Genomic DNA, 24234 nt, shown 5'->3' with positions numbered 1-24234 from the left:
ACATTTACTGAATTTAAAGGTGATGTAGCACAGTGGTAAACATGAACAAATATGTCATAAATGTATTGAAATATTTAAAAACAGCATTTGGGTTATTGCATATTTTTCCTTCCACAGTGCATAATATCATTAAACAGTTTAAGGAACAGTTTACTTTGGCAAACCATCACACAGTGAAAATGTGTACTGTGGTCAGACGAAAAGGACCATCCAGCAACAAGTTTAAAAGCCAGGGTCTGTTAGGGTATGGGGCTGTGTCAGTGCCCTTGGCAAAGGTAGTTTACACTCCTGTGATGGCAACATTAATGCATGAAAGTACATTAAGATCTTAGAGCAACATGTGCTGCCTTCAAGACGTCATCTTTTCCAGAAGAAAAGAACAGAAGAAGAGGGTATGTGTACTGGACTGGCCTGCCTGCAGTCCTGACCTGTCCCCAATAGAGAATGTGTGGAGAATTTTAATACAAAAATGTGACATGACAACCCCGTAATGTTGCTCATATTAAGATGTGCTTGCAGAAAAAATGGGACAAAATAAAAGCTGAAACACTTAATCACTCGGTATCCTCGGTGCCAAAACGTCTTTTAAGTGCGGTGAAAAAAAAAAAAGTCCATTAATTCACTGGCTTCCTGGACATGCCGCTGAGAAGCACCCCCATCTTTCATTCGCCCATCTTTGCACAGGACTTTTGGAGCTTCTTCACAGTGGCTGATTATTTTTTACCTCCATGACCAGGTCCTACATGCTCAGATGTAGCCTATTTATTGATCTGTACTTATTTGCTTAACAGCTAAACAAAATGGGTGAATATATGAACACATGAGTTGTTACTTGTTACATCTTTCTAAAGTAAATACACTGCGCCCAGTGATTCTGGAAAACTGACAAATGTTGTTTAGTGAGAAAGATGCTCATTGCTGTTTGCATCATAGTGCTTACTGTTTTAGATATATTAAAAATGTATTCATCCATTCATTGTCTGTTTTACCACCACTTTATCCTGATTAGGGTTGCGGTGGGTGCAATTCACTGGGTGAAAAAGAGGACACACCATGGACAGGCCACCAGTCCATTAAAGGGCAAACACACACAGTCACACCTAGAACAATTTTGTACCTTTAGTTGACCTGACTGCATGTCTTTGGATTGTGGAAGTAAACAGGAGTTCCCAGAGGAAACCCACATAGGCAGGGGGAAAACATGCAAACTCCACACAGAAAGGACGCAGGAGTTTGCATGTTCTCCCCGTGTCTGCGTGGGTTTCCTCCGGGAGCCCCGGTTTCCTCCCACCATCCAAAGACATGCAAGTGAGGTAAATTGGAGATACAAAATTGTCCATGACTGTGTTTGGAATTAAACTTGTGAACTGATGAATCTTGTGTAATGAGTAACTACCGTTTCTGTCATTAATGTTACCAAAGTGTAAAACATGACGTTAAAATCCTAATAAATAAATAAATTATTTAACTAGATTTATTTAACTAGATTTTATTTGCGAATATCGTTAACATAGGTTTACATAAAGATAGTTTTTTTAGGGTAAATAATAAATGTAACAAAAAAAATTTATGCTTGACCCAGATTTAAGTGTTAAAAAAAAAAAAAAAAAAAAAAAAAAAAAAAAAAACATATATATATATACTGTATATATTTAAAAAAGAACCTGTAAATATTTATAACAAAGCCACTCTGCTGCTGTTTTAAATTGATTATTAACGTTTTGCATGTTGTATTATAACCTGGCATTGGCAGGTTATAATCAGGATTTATAATGTAACTACTTTTTAACCAGTAATGATGTTTGCAGCTACAGATGAGCTCTAACGCCTGACAGTGTGTCAAGGCCTCTTTCGTGTTTCCCTCTACTAACCAACAAGCTCTCCTGCTATTGGTCCTATTCATCAACGTTCCTTTGTGCAGCCAATCGGACTGGGCGAAGAACTGCTCGTGTGGTACAATGGGGAAGACAACCCGGAGATAGCAGCTGCATTGGAGGAAGAAAGGAGCAGCAACTTTAACAAGAACAACTCACCAAGAGCGAAACGAGGTAAAATATCAACATTACAGAGCAAATACGACAATGCGCTCTTAAATACACACTGATAATGACTTAATAATCCGTTTTCTGTGTGCATTACCTGTACTGTACTGCTCAGGTTAGGTAGTAGGCGCAGACGTCAGCTAACTTTGTAGCATTGCATTGCTAATCGTTTAGCTGTAAACGATGATCTTCACCGATCTGAAGGAACAGTTTTTAAGTCGTTTTTCTCTTATAATGTAATAACATTAATAATAATCGGATCTGAGTTTTACTGACCGGTTGTTAACTAGTTCTGACCTGCTTTAAGAACTTGAAGCCTTAAGGACTCCTTATTGTACATGTCAGACCAGTGACCTTTCCTCAGCATTATTCAATATGTGTTCAGTTAGCAGGCAAATGAATCTGATTGCTCTTACATACACAAACTTCTTCTTTTACCAGTACCAATGCTGTTGTCGATGTAATGAATAGATTGTAATAGTTTGTTTTAGTTCTTTCATCATGTCTGTTTTTTAGACTAGACATCTAGACTAACTTTAACCCATGTGCATAGCTGTGTGCTTCCCAGTATTAACAAATCCATTTACTATAAAACTGTAAATTATTAAGTATTATTTGACATAAAACAACTAATATTGTATAACATAAATGTATTTATCTAGGGAACCAAGTTATTAAACATCCATATCACCCTTGTGTTAGTACTTGCCCTCCTGACTACTCAAATAATTCAGCTACATTTTTAACCAAAGTTCATAGGTTAGTCATTAAACACATACAAACTTGATTAAGACCTTTACCTTTAAAATTCTGGGCGGCACAGTGGCTAAGTGTCGCCTCACAGCAAGAAGCTACTGGGTTCGATCCTCAGGTGTGGAGTTTGCATGTTCTCCCCGTGTCAGCGTGGGTTTCCTCCGGGAGCTCCGGTTTCCTCCCACCGTCCAAAGACATGCAAATGAGGTGAATTGGAGACACTGAATTGTCCATGACTGTGTTCGATTTAACCTTGGGAACTGATGAACCTTGTGTAATGAATAACTACCGTTCCTGTCATGAATGTAACCAAAGTGTAAAACATGACGTTAAAATCCTAATAAACAAACAAACCTGTAAAATTCTTTTTATTGCTTATTTGTCACACTGAATGTTTATCTGGTAAATAAGCCATACTCTTAATAGTGCTATTTTAACTAGTCATTTAAATTTAATGTTTACAGTTAATGGTTAAAATATAAAGAGTGGACACACATCAGCACCATTAACAGAGTGCTGTGCTGAATGCTGATTCAGCAGAAAATCAGTTCCCTCTTGGAAGTGTATGTTGTGATTTTGAACTGGGAATGTATTATACATACTTTTAATACACTTATACAAATGAAAACAAAAACAAGTACTTTGACAAAATTATGTGGTTTATTGCCAGTTTTCTGAAAATCTGAAATTTTCTGCTGTGTAAACGTCATAGCAACTTACATTATTAATTTAGTGGTGTAAAATGTTTTTAATGTAATTTAACATTGTGACATTGCCTTCTAATTTCTTTCTAGTAACTGTCTATTTGAACAGGAGTAGTTTTACTGCACTGACTAAAAAGTACATGACCTTTGTCAAAGGCAGGGAAAACAAACACCAATCTGCCCCCCTATGCTAATAGTGGTAAAAGTGGTAAAGTGCCATAAATTAAAAGCTGCTGGAACTTAAGTGACACTGTTCACAAGTAAGCTTTACACTGGCATGGCTTAGAGGCAACAAACTACAGATATGCTTTAAGGTGCTGATTTTGGAGCATTTTTTTACCCATGGTAATGGTTGGCTATGTATATTATCAACCACAAATATTTGGAAGTCATGCCACAATGTTGAAAGAATGATGAATTACACACTTAATCAAGTGTGTAACGTAAAGCAGCTGAGATGTATTAAAGATATGGTGGCAAGAGCTAAAACAAGCAATTCTAGCCAAGAATAAATAGTTTTTCAGTCCTTGTTTCTAAATGTGGTGCCTCTAAATATGTAATTAAGGTGTAATAAACTTTTTTCAGAAGGGTGATATGGGTGTTAAAAAACTTAAATGTTACTATATTAAAATAATAAATATATTTTCAACATGACCTGCATACAGCATCTTACATTTAACAGAATTTTACACTCCTTAAAGTTGTAATCACAAAAATAATTAGGGCTATGATGGCATATGAAAATCTGTCATACCTCTCCATTCTGTAAATCCAGACCAGGGGTGCCCACACTTTGGTGGCTTGAGATCTACTGTTTCAGTCTACAGGTCATCACGATCTACTGTTTAATGTTGGCCACATCATCTTTCAAAAAAGCTTTGAAGCTTTTTTAAATGCACTTCAGTTCCTATATTGATATTCAGCTTTACAGAGCAAGTGACTGAAAAATCACACTGACCTCATTCTGATTATTTGCTCTAAATGGTGTCAGTCAGGTTTATGTATCTGGACAGTAAGTGCTGATGCTCAAGCAGTTTTTTAGGTGTTCATCAGTAAGGGTGGAAAAAAAGCTGTCAAATATGTGGAAGTTCCAAAATTGTCCAGCAGGAGACCCTTGACTTCATATAAATGTCAGATTGTAGGGTTAAAATTTCTCAGTCAGAAAACGTTCTAGATTAGCGGTGCTTTAGGCAGGCTGAGGTGTAGCTATGGTAACAAACCGCAAATTAAACAAACAGTGGCCACATTTCATGTCAGTCACGCTGACCTGTTTGAATGAGGCGTGATCTACCAGCGTTCACTGAGCAATCGATGTATTGGGCACCGCTGATCTAGACTCTCTGTCAGAATGAATACTGCTAACCTGAAAGCACGGTTTGTTTATTGTCCACCGTGAAAAAGATAACGACGTTAACACACTTTAAGAAACACTGCTTTATTGTAATGTCAAACATTAAATCTCCCATAATATTAAAGGAAGAGCTTCAATTAAAGGAAATTAGAATGTCTTTATTTGTCGTATATTCATATACAGACGCACAGTACAACAGGAATTCTTTCTTTGCATATTCCAGCTTGTTTGAAAAGTCCTCCATACTTTGCTTGACCCTTAAGAAGAGATACATAAAGCAGATCAGAATTACAGTGATGGGGGCATCATCACTACTGTGTTGTCAGATGTCTCATAAGAAAAACACTAGACCTCAAATTTAAATAGCTGTGACAGTTTTATTTTTTTACTGTATGTCACAGCAACCCTTTACCTGAAATATAGAATCAATTTTCTACTTAAAAACTAGACTACAAACTTAAAATGGTTATAACTGGGAATTACTTAATTCTGGTGTAATATGTAGTTATGGTAATCACTGGTAAATGTATTTTTACATTGAAGTGCAAAAAAATAAATAAAACGATTTACAGGCTGTAGCGACAGGCTGTAATGTTAGTTTAAACTTTTCTCTTGCTCCAACATGCCATTAAAGTAAACAGAAAAATATAAAACGGGTGAATAGCAATCTTATATAGGGTGTCCCAAAATTCACGCAAGATTTGAATTTGGACCATTCTTCATTAGAAAATGCGGTTGGTCAGGCAATAACAGTTAATGGTGCTCGCTATCGCGACATGATAATCCAGCTTTTTGTGCCTAAATTGCAAGATATGGATGTGGACGACATGTGGTTTCAACAAGACGGTGCCACATGCCATACAGCCCGAGAAACAATTCAATTACTGCATGAGTCATTTCCTTGTCGTGTAATTTCCCGTTTTGGTGATCAGAATTGGCCGCCCAGATCATGCGATTTAACACTGTTGCACTTTTTTCTTTGGGGTTTTTTTAAGTCTAAGGTTTATGCCATCAAGCCCACGACCACCCACGCCTTGAAGGAGGAAATTGAGCGCTGTATCAATGAAATTCAGCCACATGCAAAACGGTCATGGAAAATTTCGACAAAAGAGTGCGTATGTGCCAGCAAAGCCGTGGAGGCCATTTACCCGATATGCTATTCCATACATAACCCTATACTGTATACTTTATGAATCAATTAAAAATTTACAATTTTAAATTAAAAACCTGTGTTCTCTATCAAAATTACTTCTTGCGTGAATTTTGGGACACCCTGTATAATGCCCGTTGCTACATTACGTTATCGCTACAGCAACAGTGCAGAAATGACTCATTTGTAAATTTATTTTACTAACATGGGGCGATGAAGACAGAGAATCAACTAATAACAGCGACTACTACTAATGTTAGCACCGTAGCTACATGTGTTAAAAAACCTAATATATAACGCTAAAGGTGAAGAAGTAAATGTAAACAAACTTACCGGCGTTTTTTGCTGACGTGACGTTGAAAATGCACTCCGGGATGCTTGAGCTTCAAGCGCTCGTGCATAGACGTCGTACTGCTGCCCTAAACCATCTTCACTTTGTGAAGTTTACAGAGCACCACATTGTTGTATTTTTGTGAAAAACGCTCCTAAACTTTAGATGCTTGTGTGCAAGTTTTCTAGCCGCAGCTTCCCCAGGTGGCGTGGCCACCTTTGCGACGCGTCACCCCACCCCTAAAAATTATTCAACTCAAATAAAACGATTATGATTTGACGATTATGATTATGGACATACAGTGTATCACAAAAGTGAGTACACCCCTCACATTTCTGCAGATATTTAAGTATATCTTTTCATGGGACAACACTGACAAAATGACACTTTGACACAATGAAAAGTAGTCTGTGTGCAGCTTATATAACAGTGTAAATTTATTCTTCCCTCAAAATAACTCAATATACAGCCATTAATGTCTAAACCACCGGCAACAAAAGTGAGTACACCCCTAAGAGACTACACCCCTAAATGTCCAAATTGAGCACTGCTTGTCATTTTCCCTGCAAAATGTCATGTGATTTGTTAGTGTTACTAGGTCTCAGGTGTGCATAGGGAGCAGGTGTGTTCAATTTAGTAGTACAGCTCTCACACTCTCTCATACTGGTCACTGAAAGTTCCAACATGGCACCTCATGGCAAAGAACTCTCTGAGGATCTTAAAAGACGAATTGTTGCGCTACATGAAGATGGCCAAGGCTACAAGAAGATTGCCAACACCCTGAAACTGAGCTGCAGCACAGTGGCCAAGATCATCCAGCGTTTTAAAAGAGCAGGGTCCACTCAGAACAGACCTCGCGTTGGTCGTCCAAAGAAGCTGAGTGCACGTGCTCAGCGTCACATCCAACTGCTGTCTTTGAAAGATAGGCGCAGGAGTGCTGTCAGCATTGCTGCAGAGATTGAAAAGGTGGGGGGTCAGTCTGTCAGTGCTCAGACCATACGCCGCACACTACATCAAATTGGTCTGCATGGCTGTCACCCCAGAAGGAAGCCTCTTCTGAAGTCTCTACTCAAGAAAGCCCGCAAACAGTTTGCTGAAGACATGTCAACAAAGGACATGGATTACTGGAACCAGGTCCTATGGTCTGATGAGACCAAGATTAATTTGTTTGGTTCAGATGGTCTCAAGCATGTGTGGCGGCAATCAGGTGAGGAGTACAAAGATAAGTGTGTCATGCCTACAGTCAAGCATGGTGGTGGGAATGCCATGGTCTGGGGCTGCATGAGTGCAGCAGGTGTTGGGGAGTTACATTTCATTGAGGGACACATGAACTCCAATATGTACTGTGAAATACTGAGCAGAGTATGATCCCCTCCCTCCGGAAACTGGGTCGCAGGGCAGTGTTCCAGCATGATAATGACCCCAAACACACCTCTAAGACGACCACTGCTTTATTGAAGAGGCTGAGGGTAAAGGTGATGGACTGGCCAAGCATGTCTCCAGACCTAAACCCAATAGAACATCTTTGGGGCATCCTCAAGCGGAAGGTGGAGGAGCGCAAAGTCTCGAATATCCGCCAGCTCCGTGATGTCGTCATGGAGGAGTGGAAAAGCATTCCAGTGGCAACCTGTGAAGCTCTGGTAAACTCCATGCCCAGGAGAGTTAAGGCAGTTCTGGGAAATAATGGTGGCCACACAAAATATTGACACTTCAGGAACTTTCACTAAGGGGTGTACTCACTTTTGTTGCCGGTGGTTTAGACATTAATGGCTGTATATTGAGTTATTTTGAGGGAAGAATAAATTTACACTGTTATATAAGCTGCACACAGACTACTTTTCATTGTGTCAAAGTGTCATTTTGTCAGTGTTGTCCCATGAAAAGATATACTTAAATATCTGCAGAAATGTGAGGGGTGTACTCACTTTTGTGATACACTGTATATGCTTAGTGTCCACAGTAACTGGTTTTAAAGCTGTGCCCCCAATTGTTTCCTACTGGTAATTATAATATTGGACTGGCAGTTATGTGCAAATTTTGGTATTAGTTTTTGGTGTAATGAAGTTAAATTGTTTTTGTTTTAATTGACATTTATAAATTTGTACAGTGAGGGAAAAGTTTCTGATGACTGTTTATAACATTGTGAAGGTGCTCTAGTTATGTCACTAAAGCAGTTCTTATTCCTCCGTTACATTTACCCCCACTATCTTCTAAAAACTTAATCTAATGATTGGCTTAAACTTACAAAGATTTGCCGTATTGACAGCATATTCTAATCAGATGCTTGTCACACCCCAGTGTCATCACTGTAGTCAGGTGGCTTCAGTTTCAGTCACATTGGGGGTTGCTGAATTCTTTTGTCTGTTGCTCTGCAGGTGTGACTTGTTATGTGCAACTTGCAACAACAAGTATGAGGCTATTGCATAAACGTTGGTTGAAATTAACTTTGTTTTTTTTTTTGGAATTTAAATTTTATTAGGTTTTTTAACATGAATATGAATACGAATACAAGAAGGAAAAAAAAATAAAAAATAATAATAATAGATAAATAAATAAATAATAAAAATAAAATAAAATAAAATACACTATTACATTTACAATCAGGCAGGTATACAGGACATCAACGATTGAGACAGAAAAATAAGTAAACAAGGCATCTGCTAGTCACATTGACAAATAAACTGGCGATTGTACACCATCTCCGGTACGGTTATATCTATTAATCAGTGTCTTTACAAGGTTTGGCTGTGCCTTCCAGACAAGTGTTTACTGAAACTATCCCATTGTTCCATGATGTTATCGTTTGTCCAGTTCAATCTGCCCAGCATTTTCTCACATGCCACACTCTCCATCATTACAGTCTTCCACATATTCAGCGTAGGGGTTTGAGGTTCCTTCCAACACCTTAAAATTACTCGAGCACAAGTTAATAGTCCAGTTTTTAATATCCTAAACATAGGCTTGCTTAGGTGTGGCACTTGAGATTTGTCCCCAAGGAGACACAGTCCTGGTGATCTGGGCAGATCATATCCCAACCATTTACTCATAAGGTCTAATACATTCATCCACAAGGGCAAAACTTTAGGACATTCCCATAAAGCATGCATATATGTACCACGTTCTTTTCTACATTTCCAACATAAGTCGTCTTTTATTAGGCCCATTCTATAAAGTCTTGTTGGGGTATAATAGTATCTATGAATTATTTTATACTGAATAAATTTGTTTTTGGCTTCTCTGATATATTTCTCGGCATTGGAAAGGATCCCCTCCCAGGTCTTCTCATCCACTACATGAGACAAATCTCTCTCCCATATTACCCTCAAATGATCACAACTGTTATTATTTGTCCAAGGGCATATCTCGTACCACTTAGATGCTTTGTGATACTTTGTTGGTAAATCCATATAATATTCTATTGTGTTTTTATCCTGAAGGAAGTGAACCTTTTTATTTACACAGTGTCTAATCTGTAAGTATTTCCAAAAGTGACCCTGACCCTCCAAATTAAATTTCTCTTTTAATATATTATAAGGAAGGAGACTGCCCTCTTCAAATAAATCGCTTAATGTGTTGATCCCCTTTTTTTTCCAATGAGACCAATATATAGTCTGTTTATCTATTTTTATTTTTGGGTTGTGCCATATAGAAGCATACTTTTGGTTATAATGACTGATTTTACATTTTTTGTGTACATTTTGCCAAACTGCTTTTGAATGTATTAATATAGGATTATTCAGGTAGTTGTATTTCTCCCTCTTTAATGTCTGTGAAAGAATTTCAATAGGTGTAAAAGGTGATGTGAGTTCTTTTTCAATCAAGATCCAATCCAAATCAGTGTTGTTTCCACTCCAGTGCTTGGCAAGCTTTGCCATTTCTAAAGAAATACTATAGTGTTCTATATTTGGTAGTGAAAGACCCCCTGCCTTTTTAGATTGATAAAGTTTTTTTATTTGAATCCTGGGTTTTCTCCCATCCCAAAGAAAATGTTTAATCATATTATTGTATCTTATTAATAATTGTTGTGGGATAGCTATGGGTATCATCCCCGTTAGATAGTTAATCTGTGGAGCTATCACCATCTTAATTATATTTACCTTCCCCCATAAAGTCAGGTGTAGTCTACTCCATTTCTCTAAGTTCACTTTAATTTTGTTTAATAATTTTTCCATATTAGTAGTAATAATTTCTTCTATGTCTGGGTTCAGTTCTATACCTAAGTATTTCATACCTTTTGAAAACCATTTAAATTTGTAGGCAGACAATGAGTTAGAGGAACAGGCTTGGGACACTGGCATTGCTTCTGACTTGTGCCAGTTAATACAATACCCTGATATTTTGGAGAATGATTCAATAACTTCCAGCAGCACTGGTATGGAATCAACTGGGTCCTGATTTAATACTAGAATGTCATCTGCATAAAGGAATAATTTATGTTCCCTCTTACCCCCAATAACTCCTTTAATTCTGGGCTCGTCCCTGATCAGTATGGCTAATGGTTCAAGGAAGATTGTGAACAATAGTGGACTAAGGCTACACCCTTGACGAGTTGATCTGGATATATTAAAGAACTGGGATATCATACCGTTGGTAAGAACTGCAGCCTTAGGGGAAGAGTATAGAGTTTTTATCCATCTACAAAATGCATCACCAAATCCAAATCTTGCCAGTGTAGCAAACAAAAAATCCCACTCCACTCTATCGAAGGCTTTCTGTGCATCAAGTGATACAACTGATATAGGGTGTGGGTTTGTTCTGTTCATCCATATTAAATGTAATAATCTTCTCATGTTATCAGTCGAGGACCTACCCTTTATAAATCCTGCCTGGTCCCTATGAATAATCTGTGGTAATACCTTGTCCAATCTTAATGCCAGTATTTTGGATAGTATTTTACAATCTACATTTATTAAGCTTATGGGTCTGTAATTAGCTGGGTCAGTTACATCTTTAGATTTTTTTGGTATTAGCGAAATTATAGCCTCATTAAAACTATCTGGAAGAGAACCATATTGAAAAGCCTCTTGAAAAACTTCTGTGAGTATTGGGCATAGTATATCTACATATTTTTTATAGTATTCTGCTGGGAAGCCATCTAAACCTGGCGACTTCCCAGTTTTCATACACCTAATAGCTGATCTTACTTCTACTTCTGTTATAGGAGCATCTAGATTATCTTTTCCCTCTTGAGAAAGCTTTGGTAATTTAACCCTCTGGAAAAAAGAATTCAACTCCTCGGGATTATTCGTGCCCATTGAAGTATATAGATCTTGGTAGTAATTTTTAAAAACTGTGTTAATTTCTTGGACTGATGTAATTATTTTGTCATCTTTTCTAATTGATGAGATAATATTATTTGCTTCCTGCTGTTTGAGCTGTCTCGCTAATAATTTCCCTGTCTTTTCACCATTTTCATAAAAGTTGGTTCTGAGCCTAAGCAGTGAATATTCTGCTTTTTTATTATATATTTCATGTAATTCAAATTTCAATTGACAGATTGTCCTAAATTCTACCTCATCATACCGGTCTGTTAAATGTTTCTCCAACTTTGCTATTTTCATTTCCAATGACTGTATTTTTTCTGTGTTTTTCTTTTTCTTCCATGAGCTATAAGCTATACAGTTACCTCTAATATAAGCTTTAAGTGCATCCCATACCGTAGCTATTCTTTCTGTTGAACCTTTATTAAGGTCTAAAAATGATCTGATATCCTCACCCAGTCTCGCAGTGAATTGCTCATCCTGTAATATGCTTGTATTTAATCTCCATCTTCCAACCTTGCATTTGTCCACCTGTATATCTATATGCAATTCCACCAGTGCATGATCTGTTATTGCTATTACTCCAATGTTGCAATCTATAACCCGGTCAACAGCTGATCCCGAGACCAGAAATAAATCTATCCGTGAATAAGTTCTATGAGAGTAGGAGTAAAATGTGTAATCCCTTTCCTTCGGATGTCTAAGTCTCCAAATGTCTATTAGGCCCAGTTCTTTCATTAGTGTTTTTATTGCTATTCTGTCCTTAGGGTTTAAGCCTGCCCTAGCGTTGCTACGATCTATGTGATTGTCTATTGTCTGATTAAAATCACCCCCTAGAATAATTTGACCATCCATATTTCCCATCATTTTATTAACCTCATTAAAAAAGGTTGAGTCCTCTTTATTTGGGGCGTATACATTACATAGCACAACTTTGGCTCCATTGACAAGTGCCTCTACACATATAAAACGTCCCCTAACATCTTTGAGTTGATTAGTCATTAGAAAATTAAGGTTTTTGTTAACAAGGATAATCACTCCACAGCTCTTGCTAGATATTGAACTATGAAAAATCTGCCCAACCCAATCACGTTTCATTTTTAAAGCTTCCTCTTCCTTTTTAAAATGTGTCTCTTGAATAAATGCAATATCTGCTTTTTTAGTTTTTAGATACATAAGGACCTCCTTCCGTTTAGCTGGTGTACCACACCCGTTAATATTCCACGTTATTATGTTAATAAATCCATTGCCCATTATTACTTTGTAATGTATAGTTGCTCGCCTTTGTTTCCAGCATTTTGCCTAACTTAATATTGCCTGTCAATACCACCTTCCTGCCAGTATGTACATAAAAACTAATAACAAACCATTGGTTTAAAACTGAACATTTTAGAACAGCAAATAAAAATAACAACAACTCAAAAAACACTGTTAATAAAACCAACATAACAGTGTAGCAAACCTCACTGGTTAGGTCTGATTTCGGTCCGTGTGAGTCCTATAGACGGCTGCCTTTATTCCTCCAACAGCCGTCCGGTAGTGGCAGCACCTCGGAGTCAAGATCCCCACCGTAACTTCAAAAACATAACCGTTCTCTCCTAGACATTTATCGTTCTGTCACTCATTAGTTTCCCGTACCTTGTAAGTTGTCTCGGACAAAGTCCTCTGCCTTCTTGGGATCAGTAAAGCTGCATCTGTTCCCCTTCCATGTAAATCTTAAATTAGCTGGGTGTGCTAGTGTGTGTTTCACCTGATTTTCCCATAGAGTTTTCATTATCGGTGAAAAGCGTTTCCGTTGATCGGCACGTTCTTTAGTCATATCTTCAAAAAAAGAGAGAATGCAATCTTCCCATCGTATTCCCCTCTTTCTCTTTGCAATTGCCAGCACCTTCTGCCGGGCTGTGTAACGTAGAAACTTCACCAGTACCACGCGAGGCATTTCGTTCTCACTCGGTCGCAGTCCCCAGCTTCGGTGGCTCCTCTCGATCTCATATTCATCCCCTTGTAGTTCTAAAGCCTCGGATAATATTTTCTTAATGTAGTCGTTCATCGTGCCTCCAGCTTCTTTTCCTTCTTTCAGTCCAATCAGCCGAATATTATTCCGTCTGTTTCTATTTTCCTGATCTTCGACTCGGTTCCATAGTTGTTCCACTCGCTGTGCTAATCTCTTGTTTTCAATAGCCGTGTTAGCATTACTGCTTTCTACATCTGCAATACGGCTTTCGGCTTCACCAAGTCGTGTCTGCAATGCACTTACTGTGTTCTTTAATTCGGTTGTGTCCGATTTAATTATTAACACATCACTTGCCACTCCGTTCAGGGTAGAACCAATCTTAGTAATTTCTGCAAAAAGGTCCTCGATATTATTCCCATGGCGTGTTTCCGAGCTGACACGGTTAGCGTCTGTGGAAACCGTAGTTTTCAGACGAGTTTGCACACTTCGCTTTGCTTGTTCCATAATCGAAATTAAAGTTATATTGTTTTATATAACTTGTTACTTATAATAACCGAATTTGCGGAGAGTTAATAGTGCTTAAATGTAATAATTTTCGGTAGGGGTCAGGAGCTTGTCTAAGGCGCTGCCATTTTCCTGGTCTTCCCCACGTGACTCGAAATTAACTTTGTTAGTCTTTTATACTAAATCATTTTATTAAATTACTGTTTGATTGACTAGTTTGTGTTTTCAGCCTGTTCTACTTAAATTCCAGGTAATTGCACAATTTGATTACATTTTTTACCGTTTGCGGCATGCAGCACTTTTATTGCTTATTGCTAGAAACACCAAAATAAAATTTTTTCACTATAATGTCCAGTGTAATGTAATAAACCACAGTAGTTTAACATGTACTACAGCAGCAGAAGTTGTTTGTCAATACAGATTTTCACCCGACTAATAAATAAAATCTTGTTAAATCTTTGCCCTTATTACATTTTCGGGATGGCACATTGGCTTGGTGGGTAGCACTGTTGCCTCACAGCAAGAAGGTCTTGTGTTCAATTCCCAGGTGGAGCGGTCCGGGTCCTTTCTGTGTAAACTTTGCATGTTCTCCCCGTGTCTTCGTGGGTTTTCTCCAGTAGCTCTGGTTTTCTCCCACAGTCCAAAGACATGCAAGTGAGGTGAATTGGAGATACAAAATTGTCCATGACTGTGTTTAACATGAAAGATTTGAACTGATGAATCTTGTGTAACCAGTAACTACCTGTTCTGCCATGAATGTTACCAATGTAGTTAAACATGATGTTAAAATCCTAATAAATAATAATATTTAATTTTTATGTTTGTTTAAAAAGGTTAACAAATGTCATCTTTTTATCCACAGAAAAAAGGAAGCTATTGGAAAAAGGTTGCCGGGCTGGTTTGGGAGGCATATCTGGGCATACAAGACCCATAGACACAAAAATGCGGGACTCTGATAAAGGTAGGTGATTTTTTAGTAATTTCAATTTAGCAGAGATTTTAAATGTGTGATTTTTGGCAGTTTCATTGTGTGATTATAATATTTTATTCTTGGTGAAGTGATAACAACAAGATTTATTGTTATATTTTCAGAAATAAATGAAGAAGAGGAGAAATCATCATGTCCTGAGCCACTTCAGAAGACTACAGCTTCACAGTTATGCTCAACAGAGACCAAGGATTTAGCTCCATCTCCTGTCCCTACAGAGACGTTGGAGCTGGAGGAAAGAGAGGAGACAGATCAAGGAGATCTACAGCTGCCTCGGTCACATGTAAGCCCTGAGCACTGTGCTGAGTCACTGTCAGCGAACAAGAGGGAAGAGCCGAACCCAGAGTTATTTCATTGTAGCCCTGTCATGAAGAGTCAAGTTTCTCCTGAAAAAGATGCAGAGGGTGATTCTAACTTTGAGGACAATTTACAAGTAGAAAACTATGATTGTCAGTATTGCGATCACAAATTCTTCACAAAACAAGACCTGGAGCTTCACATGAACACTCATCCTATCACAAACCAGCAGACCAACACGTTTAAATGCAAATACTGTACCAAGGCTTTTGGGTCTCAGGTAGGCAAGCGCAGGCATGAAAGACGACACGAAAATGGAAGTAAAAGCCTGAATAGGCCCGAGTTGCTTACTGGAACTGCTTTTCTTCTTAATTCTTCTAGGCACAATGACTCTCCATCTTCTGGTAGTGTTACATCTTCAAGCCCCACCATTATGAGTTCTCAAAATGGTAAATCTCAATCAGGTTCGGATTCTTTGACTATAGATGCTGGGACTGAGTCTGACCATCCTCTCATTTTGGATGAAAACGGAGAGTCGAAAGAATTACATCCTTGTAAATATTGCAACAAGACTTTTGGCTCTCATACCAACATGCGCAGGCACCAGCGCAGAATTCATGAACGTCATCTTATGCCAAAAGGGGTTCGAAGGAAAGGGATGCTCCTTCAGGATATCCCATCCCAACAACTTGAGCAAGGCCAGGCAGCAGTACTTCAGGAGGCATCTCAGAATGTCAGCTCTCCACTTGTCTATGTACCTAGTGTGGACACAGATGATGAAGGTGAGCGTGAAAACAGCATGGTCGACATTTCTAAAAACATCTCAGAGAACCTCAGTCTTTACATCGATGGAAAGATTCTATCCACAAGCACGATCAGCAGCTGTGATGTAATAGAGGTTGATTCAAGTACTTCAACACTGTTTGGTCTTGATGCAGTCATCCTCAATTCGAACCAAATAAGCCATGCTCTTAAAATTGAGACACAGCCTTGCGCCATAAAAGAGCTTTCGGTTAGCACTCAGCCTGGTCCCAAGCGAAGAACCTCTACGCCGCCAATTCCATCTGTAAAAATGGAAACAGAAACTGTATCGTCCACTTCATCTTCGTCATCAACGGCTTCGCAGTCACCTTTGGGAAGCGGCATCTTTCCACAGGCCACAGAGTCTTTGGCCTTTCAAAAAGAGAAAGCAGTATATCTTTCGCCAAAATTAAAACAGCTTCTGCAGACCCAGGACAGCCATAAAACAACTCTAATTACAGATCATAAACTAACTACTCCACTATCCATTGCCTCTTTGCCTGCTGCTCAAAAAAGATTCAAAAGACGAACTTCTTCACCTCCAACACCTGTACAAAGCAGCCCTTCTCTGGAGACCCCAGTTACTGAAGCTGGAGATTTGTTTGCGCTTAAGGTGCCAAAAGTTGAAAGTCAGTCTACGAGTTATTCCTGGAATGTGCCCAGCAAAGATCCGAGTGACGGCACCTCAATAAGTGGAGGCAGTGCTTGTAATCAACAGCCTCTCGACCTTTCCAGTACTGTTGGGAAACAGGAAAGTAGCTCAAGCAAAGGGCCTGCAGAGTCTGTTCTAGACTTGAGCGTACAGCGTGCAAATGCAGCCGAACCAAGAACAAAATCAAACAGATCGTTGCATCCACATATGAAGAGAAAGAAGCCCAATACCAGCATGTTAGAGAAAGTATTAATGAATGAGTATTCCGGTTTAAGCTCAGCTGGAGAGGAAGGTTCTCTTTGTCTTGAAAGCCCAGACACTCACTTGTCCTCTGGTAGTGCCACTGCAATGTCTCCTGCCAGCGTGTGCTCCTACTCCGATCAATTCCTTTGTGAATCTGCCTCTCCACCATCCCTGACCCCTGTGACCATGAACCCTTCTTCACCGTCATCCTCAAGCCAGGCATCCTCTACACCTCCACCACCAGTTCTTCCTACTGTTCCTTCACCACCACCACTTTTTCAGTTTTCAGACTCCGCTTTTCCAAAACTGTCTCCCAAACCTGTTGATAATATCATAGATGATACATCCCCCAGCGTTAGCAAAACATGTCACGATACAGAAATTCTCAATACTGAAGATGAGAACCAGACGTCTAAGCATTTACAGCCTGATGCACTGCCTCAAAGTCTAGAGGATAAAAAAAGTAATCAGAAAGCAGATTTTTTTTCCAAATCTGAAACACTACATAAGGACTCAACATCAGACTGTAGCCTTTATTTAATTAACAATGAAGATCATGTTTCTTCCGATGAAACAAATAATAATTCCAAAGCTAACCAAAGCAGTTCCTTTGTTGGAACTTTTATTCAGGACCTGAATGTCAAAGCTGATGTACAAACATCTCATTCCCATGTGCACTTAACTACTAATGTGAACTCGCTTTCTCCATCTCTTGATGAGATGGAAGATTCTCACCCTTCTCATATAGAATCATTATCTGATAATTGTGTAGTAGTTGATAAACATTTGATTAAAGACAATGCTGAAATCACAGCCAAAGCTGAAAAGGTTTTCTCCTCAGCTTCACCAAGGGTTGTGGAAAAAACCTCAGATGCAGCAGACACACAAGAACAGGATACATTTACGAAAAGCTTTGTGTGTAATGTCTGTCAGGAGCCTTTTCACTCTATTAAACAACTTAGCAGCCACATCATAGATCATGCGGTGGAATGGCCTTTCAAATGTGAGTTTTGTGTGCAGTTATTTCAGAATGCAGAAGCTTTGTTGGAGCACCGCTCATCGCTGCATGGAGTTGGAAGAATTTACATTTGCCCCCTTTGTTCAAAAGAGTTCGCTTTCCTCTGCAACCTCCAACAACACCAGAGCGATTTGCACCCTGGCCAAAGCCCTGCTCACACCACGGTTGAAAATGGCAAGCTGAGACCTCAAAATTACACCGATCCTGCTCATGTAAATGTGGAAAGAAATTTGTTATGTTCAACCCCTGACATGACTCCAGATTTTGCCTCTCAGGATTCATCTGGGTTATGTAAGGACATTAAAACTGAAGATGATGATATTAAAGATGAGCAAGAGGACCCAACAGAAGAGCTATACACTACAATAAAAATTATGGCCTCCGAGGCTGGAAAACCTAAATGTCCCGATGTTCGTCTTGGCATTAATCAACACTACCCAAGCTTTAAGCCTCCTCCGTTTCCTTACCACAACCGAACACCTGCTGGCTCTGTAGCTTCTGCAACACACTTCACCACCCACAACATCCCCCAGACATTCAGTACAGCAATCAGGTGCACCAAATGTGGCAACAGCTTTGACAACATGCCTGAGCTCCACAAACACATCTTGGCTTGTGCTAATGCAAGTGATAAGAAGCGGTACACCCCCAAGAAAAACCCCATTCCTTTAAAACAGATAGTAAAACAGCCTCTTAACGGTGCCTTCTCACCCATAGAGACAGACAACGAAGGTCAGAATGCCTTCCGTAGGATGGGTCAACCCAAAAGACTCAATTTTAACCAGGAGGTGCCTTCTAAGGTAAAGATGTCTGCCTTGAATAAGAAGAAAAATCAACTTGTCCAGAAAGCCATTTCTCAAAAGAACAAGGCTTCTACCTCTGGAAAGAAAGCATCCATCCAGATTAAGCAGGAAGAGCATGAGGTGCATGCATGTCCTTACTGCAATCGAGAGTTTACGTACCTCGCCAGCCTCGCAAAGCATGTTGCATGCAGTTGCCCTCAGAAACCTGCTGGCAAAAAGAATAAAGGAGCGCTGACGACGCGAGATAAAAACATGAAACTCCGAAGTCGAGCTACAGACTCCGAAATCAAACAAGAGCCCAGCTCGAGCCCAGCTGTGAAATCAGTGGGGAAAACAAGGACGCGGACTGTAGAGGGATCGGAAAGTGAAGAGGCACCAGCAAGCAAAAGTAAAACGGTGACCTCTCAGGTACGCACCAAAAGACCTGCTTCCAGTGAGGACCACTCAGCCCCCAAAAGCAAGAAAGGTAGAAAAAGCAAGAATCGCCTTGCACTCGTGACCACCTCCTCGTCAGCATTAACAGATGATTCTGCATCACAACCAGCTGCGAAAGTGCAACATGGTGGGAAAGACATAGCTATCAAGAAGGAGACTGAGGTGATGCCACAGGTTAAGCCTAAAAAAGAAGAGAGTGTCTCCAAGAAGATGCGGAAGAGAGTTGGAGGCCCGGTGACACGAAGTGCAGCAGTGCCTGGAGAGAAGAAGATTGAAGACCCATTAAACAGTGATACTGCTTCTGCAGAAAATAAGGTATAAAATAACATCTACATAATAGTGTGATGTATCTTATTGTAAAATCAAGGCTTCTAAATAATCCTGAAGTCATTTTACCATGGCTACCTATTACAGGGCATATTTTAAATAAAGCATGGCTATGCGTGTCCAAGTGAAAAGCATCTGTGCCTATTTTTGGCATTAAAATTATTATTATTATAAAGAAAGAGCGACTCGGTGGGTAGCACTGTTGCCTCACAGCAAGAAGGTTCTGGGTTCAGTTTCCAGGTGGAGCGGTCCCGATCCTTTCTGTGTGAAGTTTGCATGTTCCCATCGTGTCTGCATGGGTTTCCTCCAGGAGCTCCCGTTTCTTCCCACAGTCCAAAGACTGCAAGTGAGGTGAATTGGAGACACTGAACTGTCCATGACTGTGTTTGATATAACCTTGTGAACTTTGTGTAATGAGTAACTAACTACCTGTCCTGTCATGAAGGTAACCAAAGTGTAAAACATGACGTAAGGTAACAAAATCCCTTGCTGTGCACTCACTGTGCATCTGATATTTCATTGTCTTTTAGTTATTTTAATATTTTACTTACTAATTATTGTCATGTTTTTACTTTCGTTATCGCCGCACTTTACCGCTAGCATTAGCCACTTGCTACTAAAGGGTCATATACTAAACTAACTGCTAAATGTCCAAATCCACATGTACAGTATCTCACAAAAGTGAGTACACCTCTCACATTTCTGCAAATATTTCATTATATCTTTTCATGGGACAACACTATAGAAATAAAACTTGGACATAACTTAGAGTAGTCAGTGTACAACTTGTATAGCAGTGTAGATTTACTGTCTTCTGAAAATAACTCAACACACAGCCATTAATGTCTAAATGGCTGGCAACATAAGTGAGTACACCCCACAGTTAACATGTCCAAATTGTGCCCAAAGTGTTAATATTTTGTGTGACCACCATTATTATCCAGCACTGCCTTAACCCTCTTGGGCATGGAATTCACCAGAGCTGCACAGGTTGCTACTGGAATCCTCTTCCACTCCTCCATGATGACATCACGGAGCTGGTGGATGTTAGACACCTTGAACTCCTCCACCTTCCGCTTGAGGATGCCCCAGAGGTGCTCAATTGGGTTTATTCCATCAACTTTACCTTCAGCTTCCTCAGCAAGGCAGTTGTCATCTTGGAGGTTGTGTTTGGGGTTGTTATTGTGTTGGAAAACTGCCATGCGGCCCAGTTTTTGAAGGGAGGGGATCATGCTCTGTTTCAGAATGTCACAGTACATGTTGGAATTCATGTTTCCCTCAATGAACTGCAGCTCCCCAGTGCCAGCAGCACTCATGCAGCCCAAGACCATGATGCTACCACCACCATGCTTGACTGTAGGCAAGATACAGTTGTCTTGGTACTCCTCACCAGGGCGCCGCCACACATGCTGGACACCAACTGAGCCAAACAAGTTTATCTTGGTCTCGTCAGACCACAGGGCATTCCAGTAATCCATGTTCTTGGACTGCTTGTCTTCAGCAAACTGTTTGCGGGTTTCTTGTGCGTCAGCTTCCTTCTGGGATGACGACCATGCAGACCGAGTTGATGCAGTGTGCGGCGTATGGTCTGAGCACTGACAGGCTGACCTCCCACGTCTTCAACCTCTGCAGCAATGCTGGCAGCACTCATGTGTCTATTTTTTTTAAGCCAACCTCTGGATATGACGCCGAACACGTGGACTCGACTTCTTTGGTCGACCCTGGCGAAGCCTGTTCCGAGTGGAACCTGTCCTGGAAAACCGCTGTATGACCTTGGCCACCATGCTGTAGCTCAGTTTCAGGGTGTTAGCAATCTTCTTATAGCCCAGGCCATCTTTGTGGAGAGCAACAATTCTATTTCTCACATCCTCAAGAGAGTTTTTTGCCATGAGGTGCCATGTTGAATATCCTGTGGCCAGTATGAGAGAATTGTACCCAAAACACCAAATTTAACAGCCCTGCTCCCCATTCACACCTTGGACCTTGACACATGACACCAGGGAGGGACAGCGACACATTTGGGCACAATTTGTACATCACTGTGGGGTGTACTCACTTATGTTGCCAGCTATTTAGACATCAATGGCTGTGTGTTGAGTTATTTTCAGAAGACAGTAAATCTACACTGCTATACAAGATGTACACTGACTACTCTAAGTTATATCCAAGTTTCATGTCTATAGTGTTGTCCCATGAAAAGATATAATGAAATATTTGCAAAAATGTGAGGGGTGTACTCACTTTTGTGAGATACTGTATAAACCGGGTGCTGCATTCTGATTGGCTGAGCTGAATGTCACTCACATAACGCTGCTACAATATTGTAATATAATAATAACGACCTGACGAGTGCAGCCAATGAGTGCGGTGGGGGTTGAGTTCAAGTCACCATGGGCCCCAGTGCACCTACGCCCCCGGTAGTTACGCCCCTGTTAAAATCCTGATAAAACAAACACGTCTTGAAAATGCATTCCGGAATGCTTGCGTTCATGTGCTCATGCACAGCGGCCTTACAGCTGCGATAAGCCATTTTCACTTTGCGAAGTTTACAGAGCACCATATTTTTGGGTCTCTGTCAAAAACACTTCCACACTTTAGATGCTTGTGTGAGAGTTTTTTTTGCCGCAGCTTCCCCAAAGATATCCATGTTTTTGGTGGGTGTGGCCAACTTTGCCATGCGTCTATGCAAATTTTTGCAAATCGGCGTATTTTTGTAATTTCGTAATCAATTACGTCGACGCGTTGCTCCACCCCTATTAATAACAAATAGTGTGATGTATCTTATTGTAAAATCCAGTCTGCTAAATAATCTTTAAGTAATTTTACCATGGCTACCTATCACAGGGCATATTTTAAATAAAGCATCTGTGCCTATTTTTGACATTAAAATTATTATACAATTATTGTAAAGAAAGGGCGACTCAGTGGGTAGCACTGTTGTCTCACAGCAAGAAAGTCCTGGGTTCAATTCCCAGATGGAGCGGTCCTGGGCCTTTCTGTGTGGAATTTGCATGTTCTCCCCGTGTCTGTGTGGGTTTCCTCCAGGAGCTCCGGTTTCCCCCCACAGTCCAAAGACAAGAAAAAATTCTAAAAAGTAAAATAGTGAATGAAACACATTTCTAAATTATAGCCAGTAAATTTAGAATATCTACTGCTTTTTGATACTGGCTTCTGTCTAGATTAAGGTATGTGGGTAATTTATTAGTAAATAAATCATAAATTATTAAGAAGTCTAAACTGGGTCTGTTAAATGTTGTTTTTTAACTTTAGTCATGTGGAAAAACATCAGTGTTACTGATACATCATGTAAAACTGCTTTTGCTGTTATTACTGATTACTTTTAAATGCCTTTCATTGTTTAAAGTGACTGTTTGCTGATTCATGCATTGTTTGACTGTTTTTTGTTTTTTTATTTTCAGGAATCTGATTGAAGTTTTTTTGGGACGATATTTAAAAGCACTCCAGCAAGTATCGCCGCTAAAAAAAATCCTAGTGAACATGATCATGATCTGATTGAATTGGATTATTAAACTACATGTGGAGCCTTACCTTTCCTCGTATGCTTCATTGGGCTGACTGGAGCATGCCGTCAATGCACTTTGGTATATGAGCCTTTGTTGGATGTGACCCAAAACACCTGGACTGTAAATGTAATAAATATATATGTGTATCTATATGAAAAGTAATATTACTTGATTTGTACATAAGGAACCCTTTGGATCTGTCGAGAATGATGGCTGATCATATTGCAAATGGCAATCATTTATCAGTTATTACAACCGTTTTGGTATTCCATGTTTAGTTGTTTGTTTTTTCCCCCCTCCTAAAATTTTAGATTTTGTTCCCATAATGCATGTGTGCTATGTATACACTATGGCTAGAGTGACTCTTGTATCTTATTCTGTTCTAATCTTTTACTCATGCAAATGGAAAAGAATATATGTTGCTATTTAATGTAATGCTACATGCGGAATGCAATATTTGTTCAAATGAAACTTTCACATTTAGAACTATGTTTTTCCTTTCTTTCTCTTTTGTGATCACAGTAAAATGCTGTTTGATACAGTCAGAATGAGTGGGTGATGATAAAACATGTGGATTTGGTATTACCCACCTGAACCAGCCACCTCTTGGGGCATTCGTTGTTTAGTCTGTACCTTTTGTATTCTGTAGCATTTACAGCAAAATTGCTGGCAATAAAAATGACACTAAAATACACCTAAGCAGAAACACTCTCCAGAGTAGTAAAAGCAATCTCCTAATCTTCTAACACAAGGACGTTAAAATAGTGTCGTATTGGAACTGTCTGTTTGAGTCATTTTGATCACTTTTTTAATACATTGTAATTTTTTTTGGCCTTATTTTTTTACAACCCCAAATCAGAAAATATACCTCTAATATACAACCCCAACCCAAAATCAGAAAAAGTTGGGACAGTATGGAAAATGCAAATAAAATAAAAATACAGTGTTGCTTACATTTACTTTGAATTGTATTTGATTGCAGACAGGATGAACCCAAGATATTTCATGTTTTGTCTGCTCAACTTTATTTCATTTATTAAGAAACATACATTCCTGCATTTCAGGCCTACAACACATTCCCGAAAAAGTCGGGATG

At 39.4% G+C, this 24234-nt stretch overlaps 1 protein-coding gene across 1 annotated transcript; it reads left to right on the top strand.

Annotated features, from left to right (window-relative positions):
* The first annotated feature begins 1921 nt into the window (after positions 1 to 1921).
* Positions 1922 to 23837, top strand: prdm2b (PR domain containing 2, with ZNF domain b). Its single transcript, XM_062986640.1, has 4 exons — positions 1922 to 2048; positions 14913 to 15011; positions 15143 to 19602; positions 23034 to 23837. The coding sequence occupies exons 2-4, from the start codon at positions 14993 to 14995 to the stop codon at positions 23043 to 23045; spliced, it is 4491 nt and encodes a 1496-aa protein (XP_062842710.1). The 5' UTR covers positions 1922 to 2048; positions 14913 to 14992; the 3' UTR covers positions 23046 to 23837.
* Positions 23838 to 24234: the final 397 nt, after the last annotated feature.

The sequence above is a fragment of the Trichomycterus rosablanca genome, chromosome 24 (genome assembly GCF_030014385.1).
Source record: "Trichomycterus rosablanca isolate fTriRos1 chromosome 24, fTriRos1.hap1, whole genome shotgun sequence".
Taxonomy (NCBI): Eukaryota; Metazoa; Chordata; class Actinopteri; order Siluriformes; family Trichomycteridae; genus Trichomycterus; species Trichomycterus rosablanca.
The sequence above is the reverse complement of the archived record's forward strand: the minus strand, read 5'-3'. Positions and strand labels throughout refer to the sequence as shown.